Source organism: Orbicella faveolata, unplaced genomic scaffold, assembly GCF_042242905.1.
Source record: "Orbicella faveolata isolate gen_17 unplaced genomic scaffold, um_ofav_v1 contig_15, whole genome shotgun sequence".
Taxonomy (NCBI): Eukaryota; Metazoa; Cnidaria; class Anthozoa; order Scleractinia; family Merulinidae; genus Orbicella; species Orbicella faveolata.
The window spans coordinates 7,452,698-7,466,230 of record NW_028301542.1 but is presented as its reverse complement, the minus strand read 5'-3'; the positions used below and the strand labels follow the sequence as shown (position 1 = coordinate 7,466,230).

At 37.8% G+C, this 13,533-nt stretch overlaps 1 protein-coding gene across 2 annotated transcripts; it reads left to right on the top strand.

Annotated features, from left to right (window-relative positions):
* The first annotated feature begins 1,740 nt into the window (after window positions 1-1,740).
* On the top strand, window positions 1,741-13,248 carry LOC149113331 (uncharacterized). Of its 2 annotated transcripts, none has more exons than XM_089288248.1 (7): window positions 1,741-1,845; window positions 6,261-6,336; window positions 6,466-6,490; window positions 7,315-7,452; window positions 9,427-9,567; window positions 11,587-11,724; window positions 12,953-13,248. In XM_089288248.1, the coding sequence occupies exons 2-7, from the start codon at window positions 6,265-6,267 to the stop codon at window positions 13,111-13,113; spliced, it is 675 nt and encodes a 224-aa protein (XP_089144374.1). In that variant the 5' UTR covers window positions 1,741-1,845; window positions 6,261-6,264; the 3' UTR covers window positions 13,114-13,248. The 2 variants fall into 2 exon arrangements, with proteins under 2 accessions (XP_089144374.1, XP_089144373.1); XM_089288247.1 differs by having other exon boundaries at window positions 6,466-6,496.
* The last annotated feature ends 285 nt before the right edge of the window (window positions 13,249-13,533 follow it).

Sequence of the window (13,533 nt, the reverse complement as noted above, 5' to 3'; positions counted from 1 at the left end):
TACCTGAAATAACCACTTTCCTTCCAACAAACGGCTTGATTCTTTGAAATAAATCGGCCACTTTTAAGAAATTAAGATTTAACAATAACGGAAGTTAGTAAGTCTTATTTGAAAAAGTTAAAAAGTCATGAAATGGATGTGATGCTTTGTGTGCTCTAAAAGTCGCCCTAATTTTGTAATTATTGAACATCGCATCATTCAAAAAAAGTATTATTGAAGCACTGTTTACAATTCCCAAGACGTACCCGGCTGCACGTATTGAACTTGAAAACAGCGCATGCGCAGCTTCTACACGTGTTTAGGGTGGTCTTCTTTATTAATGAGCAAAATAGAAAGATAGAAATTTGTAGCAACATGTAAGTCAAGCTTGGAGAATGTCAAGCTAAGTCTAACAACCATTCTTGCATTTCTAATGTCAGTCTCACCGAATGTATTAATAGGCCATTTCCGAGTTACCTCGTGCTCCTGTTTTAAAAAAGAGCCTCCATGCAAAACTTTTAGAATAAAATTGAGTTTGATCTGCATGAAAATAAACGTCTAGCGGGAACACCTTTTCATATGAATGGTTTCGCAAGAAGACTTAATTTTTTTTTTTTTTTTTTTTAACTCGATTCGTATGTCGAAATGATATTATTCATATTGACTGAGGAATTCTTAGCATAAGCTGGCTTTTCCATTAAAGCCCCGCACCAATTATTCAAAGAGAAGTTTTTCCTACGTGATACATGTACGGTTTTTATTCTTATATTAACTATTAGTTAGTTTTTAGCTAGGCAGCGTTAGATATTTTATACTTGAAGTTGTGCTGAAGAGATTTTACTTCGTATAAATAAAGTTATCAATCAATCAATCAACTGCTACAGAGGCAAAATGCAACTCGGTAGTGGCCTATTTCATTTTATAAATAGTTTTTTCCCTTCATTTCTATATACGTTTTCATCTTAGGTCAGCACGTAAGCATTTGACCGAGCCTCAAGCTCATAGACGCTTGAATGAACGGTAATTAGGCACTATTTGAATACGAGTTTGTGCGTATTAATAACATGTTTGGTTGAGATGTCACTATAGTGTGAAAGTATCAGCTTTTATCTTTAGTTAGCACGTATGTATTTGAACGAGCTTTCAGCTTGTAGACGTTTGAACCAACAATATTTAAGCACTATTTGGATACCAATTTGTACGTATTGATAACATGTTTGCTTGAGATGTCACTATAATGTAAAAATATCAGTTTTCGCAGTGTTTTAATTGTTTAGTAATGGTCATGTTTTGTCCGTTTAATTTGGGGCTCGACTTTCACAGAAAACATTTCCAAACTTTGAGGATATTAAATTTCCCTGAGAGAATTAAGATGACAAACTTGCCTAGTCGACCCTACTTTCTCACATTTTTGTAATCTTTTGTTTATAACATTACTGTGGTCGTTGATCGTAATTTTCACACACAGAATTTGTCTTTAAATTGACATTAGGAATGCAAGACTGCGTGTTAGTCTTTAAATTAATTAATTCTGGATGAACTTGAGTGTCTTAACGTTTCTAGAATAAGGACGAACTTTCAGCTTTTCCCGTTGGAAACTACAAAGCCTGCCCCAGACGCATGCGCTTTCTTTCAGTCTCTTCAAGTGCCGGCAAGTATTGGCAGTTGCAACTTGAGCCTCCATAATATGACTTTTCAAATTTACAGCTGAGTTTCGTATTCAACAATTTCATCATCAGGTCTTCTTAAGTTAAGGTAAAGCAACACACAACATTCAGTTCTCCACAGGGAGCTAAGCAGTTGAGAAGACTTGGATCTCGGAAGAGTACTTTAAACGGACACATTCAAGGAGAAGATTCTAACGCAGTAAGTATTTTAAAATTGCCCTCAATTCCTTGTTACCAGCTCAAGAAAAACTGAAGAAATTTTAAGTTTTTTTCGAAGCTCATTCCCTTTGCTTTCGCAGAGTACGATAAGTTCGAACGAAACATTTTAAAGGACTCCTATTGCTCTTGGATTCTGTGTTAACATTTCTGCAGATTCCCTGTCTCGGAGACGCTTTCGATCTTAAGAGGACAGTTTCGTACAAACAAGGGGGAAAAATTTACACCGATTAACATCATTTTTGCAACTCCAGGTCTGTTTGAACAAGAAAACCAAAAAACGCTATCGCATTATTAGTAGCATATTGTAGCCACTTTTCTACGGGGTGTGAAACAATATAGCATTAAGATGCCTGGCCAAGTTGATCCACTTACTTTTTTCTTCTTTTCGAGTACAGTTAATCGTCTTTTGAAATAAATTCTCTGTCACTGGTACATGTAAAGAATGGATCTGGCAAGGAGTCCCGTCTTAAAAATACAGCGTTTGTATGAGGTAACCAGTTGATGGAATTTGAGAGAAACGAAGAGGATTTCATACCGCTCTCAGGAAAGAAATAAACTCTAATGTGATCGATTTGAAAAATGTACCATTACGGTTATGACAAATAAGTCGTCAAAGAAAGACCCGTAAGATCAATTCATCAATCGAGAGCTTTGCAAATGTTTTCTTTGGTTTTTAAATTTCTTATTTGATACTTTATATTTTAAAAATAGAACAGTAACCAGGATAAGACATACTGGAATAAAAACGTTCTCTGGTTAAAAATATATTAAAAACATAAGCTTTCGGCTATCAGTCTATAGCCTTTAACGAATGAAAAATGTGGCGCGCAAGCGAAAATATATACGAATGGGGTGCGAAAAATTGAGAATAAAAACAAGCGTGAAAAAAGCTAGAAGATAAAAATGTAAATGAGGCCTGATTACAATAAAATCGAGTATTGCCTAGGCAACGGTTTTGAGTTGTTTTCCGCGTCGACGGTTTTTGCTGTGTGGGCAATACTCGATTTTATTGTAATCAGGCCTCATTTACATTTTTATCTTCTAGCTTTTTTCACGCTTGTTTTTATTCTCAATTTTTTGCACCCCATTCGTATATATTTTCGCTTGCGCGCCACATTTTTCATTCGTTAAAGGCTATAGACTGATAGCCGAAAGCTTATGTTTTTAATATATTTTTAACCAGAGAACGTTTTTATTCCAGTACTTTATATTTTATTAGTTTTGAATTTTACCTTTCTTACAATGGCCGTTTCAGAGATACATTAAAAACTTTTTTTTTTCTAAATCATTGTCAAATCAATTCAAGTGGAGGTACCATAAATTAGACAAAATACTAGCGGCGTAACGTCGTATCTTCTTCCTATGTTGCATGGAGAAAATTTCTACCTATGTTGATCACAATATGATCAACATCAACGAGAAAATAATTACGACAAGAAACCGAATTTCTAGAATTTAGCCAAGGAATTCCCTGCGTGAAAGCCAAAATATTCTAAAGTACTCTAGACTCGAATATGTAATTGTGACGCAATAGACTCTTAGAGTATTCAAGGCGCACACAATACGTGACGTACACCTGGAATATTTGTATCGAATATTGTGGAATACGCTCCGTTAATAATTACTAGTGGATTTTCGTTAAAGTATACCACACATCTGTCGTACTCCTAGAGTATGATGGCAAACCCTTTGTAAAAACAATTTTATGAAAGAAGGTAACAGTTCGGGTGCATAGCATTCTCCTGGAAGCAAAATTTACACTATGAATTCAAAGTATGTGCGAACTGCGCGCGTATACGTTTATCCTTGAATACGTGATCTTGACGCCAAAGCTATAGAGTTCTAGAGTATTTACGGCGTGTACAACTGTGACGTTGACCTGGAAAATTCTTATCAAATATATATGCGCATATAGACTTTGTTGTCGGATATGCATGGAAGTAATTGTATATGGTCTATCCAACTTAATTTCAAGTCTTTGAATGAAGGACTGGGAAAAGCAGGGGAAGGCTCTTTATCCGACCAATACGTTTTTGTTTACTTACGGACGCGATCTGAGCTCCTGCTTGATCCGAATCGTTTGAGAAAATTAATTTTGGACCTTTCGCAGAAGAACAGAGCCGTTCCTGCAATTTGAGTAATTGTTGCACTTTTAGTTCATTTAATGAATGACCAAGTTTCTTCCCTACAAAGAAAGGGCATCGCAACAAATTTGCATCGGCCGTTTTACCGACTTGACCGTGTTGAAAGCAGTCGTCGATGGATGAAAGACTTTTGGGAATAGCGCTTTTATTCTCTGCCGTTCGTTGCGACTTCGATTCTCAACGTTATTTAATCAAGAGAACTTTACAGAATGTAAGTCCTCCCTGACTAGTTCCGTCTTCTTTAGTTTGTTCGGATTCTTGTCGATACAAGCTTGATCTACATAAGTTTAAAGCATTTGTCAGGCAGCTCTCTGGTCGATCGCTGGATAATCTAGGCTAAAACAAATAATTCCCAATCGGTTTAAACACGATTTTGTCTTTTCAGGAGGCGTTACTCAATGCCACAGCTTTTGCCGTTTGTCAATATTGCTGACTACATACTGCACTGTACACAAATAAATTCACTTGAGTTACGGAACAGTACTTTTGATGGAAATCATTTGATGCTTCCGCAACGACCGCGCCAGGAGCACACGAAAAGCGCGAAATGTCAATCATGGTTTTCGCGTCAAAAATTTACGCTCTGATTCACATTCATGCAAGGGAAACTAGTCGACCACTCGCGATTTACGTCGTTCGCACTTGCTTTCGCGACTTCGTCGTTCGAAGATTACCCTCTCACTTCACTCGAGGAAGATAAATAAGTCAAGGATTAAGAAAAGGTCGACTTGTGGCGAGTCTAATGGGCATATTGCAGGAGCATTTCCATTCCGGAGGGAAACTTCTTGAGACAATGTAGATCTAAAAAAGATGTAACAAAAGGAATCGATGCCCTCACGAACTTTAAGACGTCTTCAGAGATTTTGTCTGAATTCGTCGCCTTAGATTTTCATGATCTAGGCAACAAAGAAATCGCTTTTGAAAATTCAGTTATTTAATGTTCTTAGTCATGTTCGGCCCCCTTAAAAATAACATATCTGTAATCTAAGAACAGCAGGTCGTTCCCACCGAGTTCAATTTCATCATCATATACATGTTTTAGCACAGTACTCGGCGCCAGTTTTAGGTTTTAGATCATACAGTCGTTTCAACAAGAATCAAAACTTGATCAGGATTTTAAGTTAGGCATGAAATCATGTCGTGTTTTATATCGCACGGCGAGCACCCCAGAAAACAATTTCTGTAAACGGTTCCGCGAGACTGCCACGCGCCGCTTGTGTCGATGTGCACGTGCTTCACCAACCGATAGGTAAATAGATAGCCTTCATTTACCCTCGGTCATTCTTTATAGCCAAAGGTTACTGAGACCGAGCAACTCAATTTCAGGAATAAATAGTTCAAATTAAACGTAAGCAGGCGCATATTAACGTTAAAAGCCCACGTTTCGGCGTCATTGTGACACCATTCTCAAGGCAAAATAAATAACTAATGCGAAGATTTGATTTCTACACGTATACAGTCTCTACAAAATTAGCATTAATAACAAAGGATCAAAAGTTCTTCAAGTGAATACCTTTGCGTGAATCGAGTCCGTTTGCACGTTTAGGAATGGTTTAAGACAGTTTTCTTATAAAAAGGATCTTCTTAACTAGGCAATCAAATTTGTTAGAACGTTTAGTAAGCACGTGAAATTGTTCTGAAAGACAAGGAGGTACGTTCGAGTTATAAAAAATGTATCGTTACACGGATAAGGGCGCGGAAGCGATGATTATAGGAACGCTTTTTTCGTCGAGAGTTAACTCGGACACATTGATGGGGAATTATTACCTTCTTCTATTATGATATTTAAGTCAATTTTCAATTAATTGGCAGTTCCGAGAAAAGTATGAAGTCGAAAGTGGTAGACAAAAATTGGTGGAGTAAAGATGAGAGATGTGTAAATTTGCTTGTAGCTCTGACTTTTGTTTTCGATTAATTTCTTGCTTCGTCTGTCCTGGAAGCAAAACAATAAACCAATCCCAGTGTTCGATTCCTGAGCTTGTGAATGATTGGTTCTTCCGCTTCTGCTTCCGACTCCCGACAGTCTATAGTTTTCACTGGAAAATAGGCGACTTTCATTAGGTCGTAAGCGCTCTTAACCTATTACTCCAACTACCACTATGACTCCAACCCCGTCGCTAGTGAAAACCAGCTTCTAGTGTCACAATGAGATTGCAAATCAGTCTCGTGTCGCTTTAAAATAACTCCGCTTTAGACAACTTTATTTAACCTGAATATTTCATTTGTTTTTTTTTTTTTTGTTTTTTTTAAGGAATATGAAGTGCTGTGTTTTCTTCATGATAACTTGGGCCTTAGTGGCGTCGTTCCCTCTCGATAAACACGCTCAGGTAAACATGCACAATATCTTTATATCTGTGTAATTTATCGCGTTTCTTACAAGGGCAACATCTGTAGTAAGGAATTGTTTCCCGGAGAATTATCACACACATTTTGTTGTTGTTGTTGTTGTTTAACAGGATGAAGATCAAGGCAAAGACAAAGGTCCTGGTTAGTGCACGAGTCGTTTTTTCTTTTCTTTTCTTTTCTTTTTTTTTTTTTTTGTTAGCAGTTTTAATTTCAATATCACTATTTGCGAGAACTGTTATAATTAGACTTTTTGTTAGCAGCTCGTGAGCTTACCCTTATGGTGGGTGAGACAACAAGAACTCAGAAAAAAAGATGACGCCATCGCCCTTTTACAGCATGTTTAGTGTTGTCAGTTCCAGACGCAAGCAACCGATTTGTTTTAAATTGAATTATGATAGAGAAACTGATCAAAATCGAAAAAAAATTGTTACACAACTCACTTTTTCGTTACTATCGATTTAATGAAGCTCGAGTACAATTTCTGATGTTAGTGCGATGTTATATAATCCAAAGCTATTAAACAAGGCAAGTCTCGACAGAGATAGATATGATAACATTTGTTCCATCAAATTTCGCAAGGCTGCCGAAGTTATATGTCGTTTGGCAACATCCCGGGCACTTATGGTCAACATTCAGTGAAACAATGCTGGAAATGTCGCCGTCGGACATCAAAAATAGTGTAAATACCCACCGATAATAACGAGAGCTACGGGTTTTACTTAGTTCTATTATGTCTTTTCTTTTTCTAGAAAGACGACTAAACGACCGACATGATATGTCGTTTGGCCATACCGGTAGCAATGTTGTTTTCGAGAAAGTTTGCCTGGGCCGTGCACTGTTCGTAGGGTAATATACGGAGAAGAACTGGTTATCACATTTTAGGCCAACATGGGGGATTTACTATTTTACCTTGATCTTCTCTTGTTCAATTGTACTGTTTTTTTTTTTTTTCCTTTCAGAAACGCGACAGAACGATCCACAGTACTACGGTGGCGGTATGTCGTTTGGCAACACTGGTGGTAACGTTGGCCAACAAGGAACCAACTCAGGGAATGTTGCTGTTGGACATCAGTTGAACCTCGGATATGGCCGACGAGGTTAGTTCTGCTTCTTGTGCATGCAAATGTACGAGATATTAATGATAAATCTAGGTATAACTTACCGAATATATAACTTAATTTCTTTTAGTAAGCTCCCAATACAGCATGAAAAGGTTTCTCCGCTCCGGTCTTGGGATTTATACCCAGCTTTAAAACAAAAAAACAAAAAACAAAAAAACAAAAAAAAAACAAAAAAAAAAAAAAACACAGACACACAAAAAAAGAGGCACACGACGCGATAGCTGAGTGTGTCATTGTTGTTCTTACCACATTTTGATGTCTTCTGTAATCTCATTATTACTGAACAGACGCACGGCAACATGGAATCTATTTATTTCATAATATATACATTTAGCGAAACCTAAAAGCATAGCTCCTGATTGCAATAATTAACCAAAAAGGAGAAAGATGATTTGTTTTTCTTTTATATATATATATATAAATTGTAAGCAATGTAATTGTTCAGCGTGCGGTTTAACTAATTTTGCAAGTTAAATTTTAACAAACTATTCCCAATAAGCGTAACCAGGTTTGTGGAAATTAAACCCGCAATATACATATGTAACAGTTTTACTATTTGTTTGATGGGCTTTGCTTTGATTGGTCTTGCATTGGTATTGCATTGTGGGAAGGTTAGGACAGGAAAAAGATGCCGAGAATGTTACAGAAAAGTGGATCTAAAAGTATCAAAAGATCCAGCTAGTCTAATTGAAAACGGAATTTATACCAGTGTTGATGTGCCTTAAAACTCCCATAACGAGCACCTTTCCGTACCGAGTATCAACCAACTCAAAAATTAAACCAAACGCAAAAATCTCGGCTGCTGATATTTAACATCCTCCCCACACCCCTCACTACTTTTAATCCCTATCACATTATTCCTCCTTAAAGTTTCGTTTTTTTTTTTTAAGGACACGTGCGCATTTTCTAATAACCTAGCAAGCTTTTTGCACAGGCCTTTGATTATTTGCACCTTTCTAAGTATCAGTACTGATATAAATAATGGTAAGGAGGCTGACTGAAATAAACTCGGGCTTCCGTAGGAAAGCCCGAGTCTTAAAATGCCAGCGTTTTGGTCGCCAAAAGAGGGGTCATGGTCCCAGGCGTTCCAGGCGTTGACCATCGAAACTGGGGACGAAAAACGCGACATTGCTCGCTATTCGTGACAGAATGCAGTGTTTTGCGAAGAAAGTTTTGGCAAGAATCGCGCCTTATACGTTTATCTCACATACAAAGATGTCGATCGTTTTCAGAAAGGGTCGGCCCACGAATTATATTACTTGAAAGCCAGCCAGGTAAGCAAAGTTCACGCTCGAAACGTTCTCGTGAGATAACAACTGAGCCGATTGCGGTATGAGTTCAATCTACGAAAACAATGGCAAAAAATAGGCAGTCAATGACGGTATGTGGTTACTGCTGTTATTATTTAGAACATTGCAGTAAAACAAATCATATTGGAATAAGACGAGCTAAATACGAAAACGTTTTTGAACTCGTAGCTCATTAAAAACATGCGACTTGTTTCTTGCACCGCACATTTGTTTCTTGCATATGCACATTTGTTCCCTCAAATTTCGCAAGGCTGCCGAAGTTATATGTCGTTTGGCAACACCCCGGGCACTTATGGTCAACATACAGTGAAACAATGCTGGAAATGTCGCCGTCGGACATCAAAAAAAGTGTAAATACCCACCGATAATAACGACAACTACGGGTTTTACTTAGTTCTATTATGCCTTTTCTTTTTCTAGAAACACGACTAAACGACCCACATGATATGTGGTTTGGCCATACCGGTAGCAATGTTGTTTTCGAGAAAGTTTGCCTGGGCCGTGCACTATTCGCGAGAGTAACATACGCAGAAGAACTGGGTATCACATTTAGAGATAACCTTTGATATAAGGCCAACATGGGGGATTTACTATTGATCTTCTCTTGTTCAATTGTCTTATGTTTTTTTTTTTCTTTCAGAAACGCGACTGAACGATCCACAGTACTACGGTGGCGGTATGTCGTTTGGCAACACTGGTGGTAACGTTGGCCAACAAGGAACCAACTCAGGGAATGTTGCTGTCGGACATCAGTTTAACACCGGATATTATGGCCGACGAGGTTGGTTCTGCTTCTTGTACATGCAAATGTACGAGATATAAATGAAGATCCATTTATAACTTACCGTAATATATAACTTAATTTCTTTTAGTAGGCTCCCAATACAGCATGAAAAGGTTTCCCTGCTCCGGTCTTGGGATTTATACGCAGCTTAAAAAAACAAAACCACAAAAAAAAAAAAGTGGCACACGAAGCGATATCTGAGTGTGTCATTGTTGTTCTTACCACATTTTGATGTCTTCTGAAATCACATTATTACTGAACAGACGCACGGCAACATGGAATCTATTTATTTCACAATATATCAATTTAGCCAAGCGTAAAAGCGTAGCTCCTGATTGCGATAATTAACCATAAAGGAAAAATATGATTTGTTTTTCTTTTATCAGAAACTAAAAAAATATATATCAATTGTAAGCAATGTAATTGTTCAGCGTGTAATTTAACTAATTTTGCAAGTTAAATTCTAACAAACTATACCCAATAAGCGTACCCAGGTTTGTAGAAATTAAACACGCAATATACATATGTAACAGCTTTACTGTTTGTTTGATGAGCTTTCCTTTGATTGGTCTTGTATTGGTATTGCATTGTGGTAAGGTTAGGACAGGAAAAAGATGCCGAGATTCTTACAGAAAACTGGATCCAAAAGTGTCAAAAGATCCAGCTAGTCTAATTGAAAACGGAATTTGTACTAGTTCTAATGTGCCTTAAAAATCCCATAACAAGCACCTCTCCGTACCGAGTATCAACCAACTCAAAAATTAAACAAAACGCAAAAATCTCGGCTGCTAATATTTAACATCCTCCCCACACCCCTCACTACTTTTAATCCCTATCACATTATTCCTCCTTAAAATTTCGTTTTTGTTTTTTTTTTAAGGACACGTGCGCATCTTCTAATAATCTAGCAAGCTTTTTGCACAGGCCTTTGATTATTTGCACCTTTCTAAGTATCAGTACTGATATAAATAATGGTAAGGAGGCTGACTGGAATAAACTGCGGTCTGTATAATCACCCGTACGATTCGCAAATCGGACAAATTAAATCCGGAAGTCTAATGTTTTTACTCGGGCTTCCGTAGGAAAGCCCGAGTCTTAAAATGCCAGTGTTTTGGTCGCCAAAAGGGGGGTCATGGTCCCAGGCGTTCCAGGCGTTGACCATCGAAACTGGGGACGAAAAACGCGACATTGCTCGCTATTCGTGACAGAATGCAGTGTTTTGCGAAGAAAGTTTTGGCAAGAATCGCGCCTTATACGTTTATCTCACATACAAAGATGTCGATCGTTTTCAGAAAGGGTCGGTTCACGAATTATATTACTTGAAAGCCAGCCAGGTAAGCAAAGTTCACGCTCGAAACGTTCTCGTGAGATAACAACTGAGCCGATTGCGGTATGAGTTCAATCTACGAAAACAATGGCAAAAAATAGGCAGTCAATGACGGTATGTGGTTACTGCTGTTATTATTTAGAACATTGCAGTAAAACAAATCATATTGGAATAAGACGAGCTAAATACGAAAACGTTTTTGAACTCGTAGCTCATTAAAAACATGCGACTTGTTTCTTGCACCGCACATTTGTTTCTTGCATATGCACATTTGTTCCCTCAAATTTCGCAAGGCTGCCGAAGTTATGTGTCGTTTGGCAACAGCCCCAGCACTTATGGTCATCATGCAGTGAACCAATGCCGGGGATGTCGCCGTCGGACATCAAAAATAGTGTAAATACCCACCAATAATAACGAAAACTACGGGTTTTACTTAGTTCTATTATATCTTTTCTTTTTCTAGAAACACGACTAAACGACCCACATTATATGTCGTTTGGCCATACCGGTAGCAATGTTGCTTTCGAGAAAGTTTGCCTGGGTCGTCCACTGTTGGCGAAAGTAATTTACGCAGAAGAACTGGATATCACATTTAGAGATAACCTTGGGTATAAGGCCTACGTGGAGGATTTACTATTTTACCTTGATCTTCTCTTGTTCAATTGTACTATGTTTCTTTTTTCTTTCAGAAACGCGACTGAACGATCCACAGTACTATGGTGGTGGTATGTCGTTTGGCAGCACTGCTGGTAACGTTGGCCAACAAGGAACCAACTCAGGCAATGTTGCTGTCGGACATCAGTTTAACCTCGGATATGGCCGACGAGGTTAGTTTTGCTTCTGGTACATGCAAATGTACGAGATATCAATAATAAATCTAGGTATAACTTGCCGAATATATAACTTAATTTCTTCTAGTAGGCTCTCAATACAGCATGAAAAGGTTTCTCCGCTCCGGTCTTGGGATTTATACCCAGTTTTGAAAAAAGAAAAAAAAAAAAAAAGTGGCACACGAGGCGATAGCTGAGTGTGTCATTGTTGTTCTTAATTACCACATTTTGATGTCTGTAGTAATCTCATTACTACTGAACAGACGCACAGGAACATAGAAACTATTTGTTTCATAATATATAGATTTAGCCAGGCCTAAAAGCGGAGCTTCTGATTGCAATAATTAACCATAAAGGAAAAAGATGATTTGTTTTTCTTGTATCAGAAACAATTGTTAGGATGTAAATGTTCAGCGTGTGGTTTAACTATTTTTGCAAGTTAAATTTTAACAAACTATACCCAGTGAGCGTAACCAGGTTTGTAGAAATTAAACACGCAATATACATATGTCGTTGGCCGGCTGTGAGGTATCGGTACCGGTATCGGTCTTAGAGATTCTACCCGAGGCCGCAGGCCGCCGAGGTCAGCACTTTCAGGCCCGAGGTCACGGTTTTTCACTTTACCGACCGACCCTAATCCGGCAAATAACAATGTTTATTTATTTATTTATTTATTTATTTAGTTAGTTAGTTAGTTATTTTTCTAGCGGTGAATTGGGTTACGAATGATTTTGTTTACGCAACTTTGTCATTGAATCGGCTTATGTACAGTCTATAACACTTTCGTAAAAAAATCTCTGTATCGAGCGTATAACTCAGATACAGATTTCTTCCGAACTACTTTATGTTAGTTGCATTTATTTCACCAGTTAAGGTCTCCAAAGGTGTTTCTTCAGTGTGAAATTTTGAGCAAAGTTCGAAGTTGTACTACAAAAACAATCTTTATCAGTTGTTGCCTTATCTCGGTTTGTGTTGATTGGTCAGCCTAATTGCTTGGATTATTGTTTTAGGTTCGTAATTGAAAATGGGATCCTACTTACTTTTACCTTTATTAGCTTTTAGTTGCTTTTGTTCAACGAACAAGGCAAAAAAAATTCTGCATATATCTTTCTTGTTAAGTCTATAAAAAAATCATTTTTCCCGATCTGACAAGCTTAGTATATAAACCTACCGATAATAACGAGAACTACGGGTTTTAGTGAATTAAATTATGTGCTTTTCATAGAAACACGACTGAACGACCCACAGTACCTTCCATACATCCCTTATATCCCGTATATTGGCAAACGTCAGATGTCGTTTGGGGCCACCGCTGGCAATGTTGGCCAACAGGGAACCAATTCAGGGAATGTTGCTGTCGGACATCAATTGAACGGCCGAAAATGAATGTAGATTCCTTTTAAGGGCATGGAAAACGGCTTCAGTTGCAGTTTAGTAGATATTTGGGTTAATATTAACTGAGCACATGCAGGAAGAACTAATTGTAGAAGTAGTAAGGCAATAAAAGGGGTTTAAAAAGCAGTTTTACCGTTTGTTTGATGAGCTTTGCTTTGATTGGTCTTGCATTGGGATTGCATTGTGGGAAGGTTAGGACAAGAAAAAGATGCCGAGATTCTTACAGAAAACTGGATCCAAAAGTGTCAAAAGATCCAGCTAGTCTAATTGAAAACGGAATTTGTACCAGTTCTAATGTGCCTTAAAAAGTCCCATAACGAGCACCTCTCCGTACCGAGTATCAACCAACTCAAAAATTAAACCAAACGCAAAAATCTCGGCTGCTAATATTTAACATCCTCCCCACTCCCC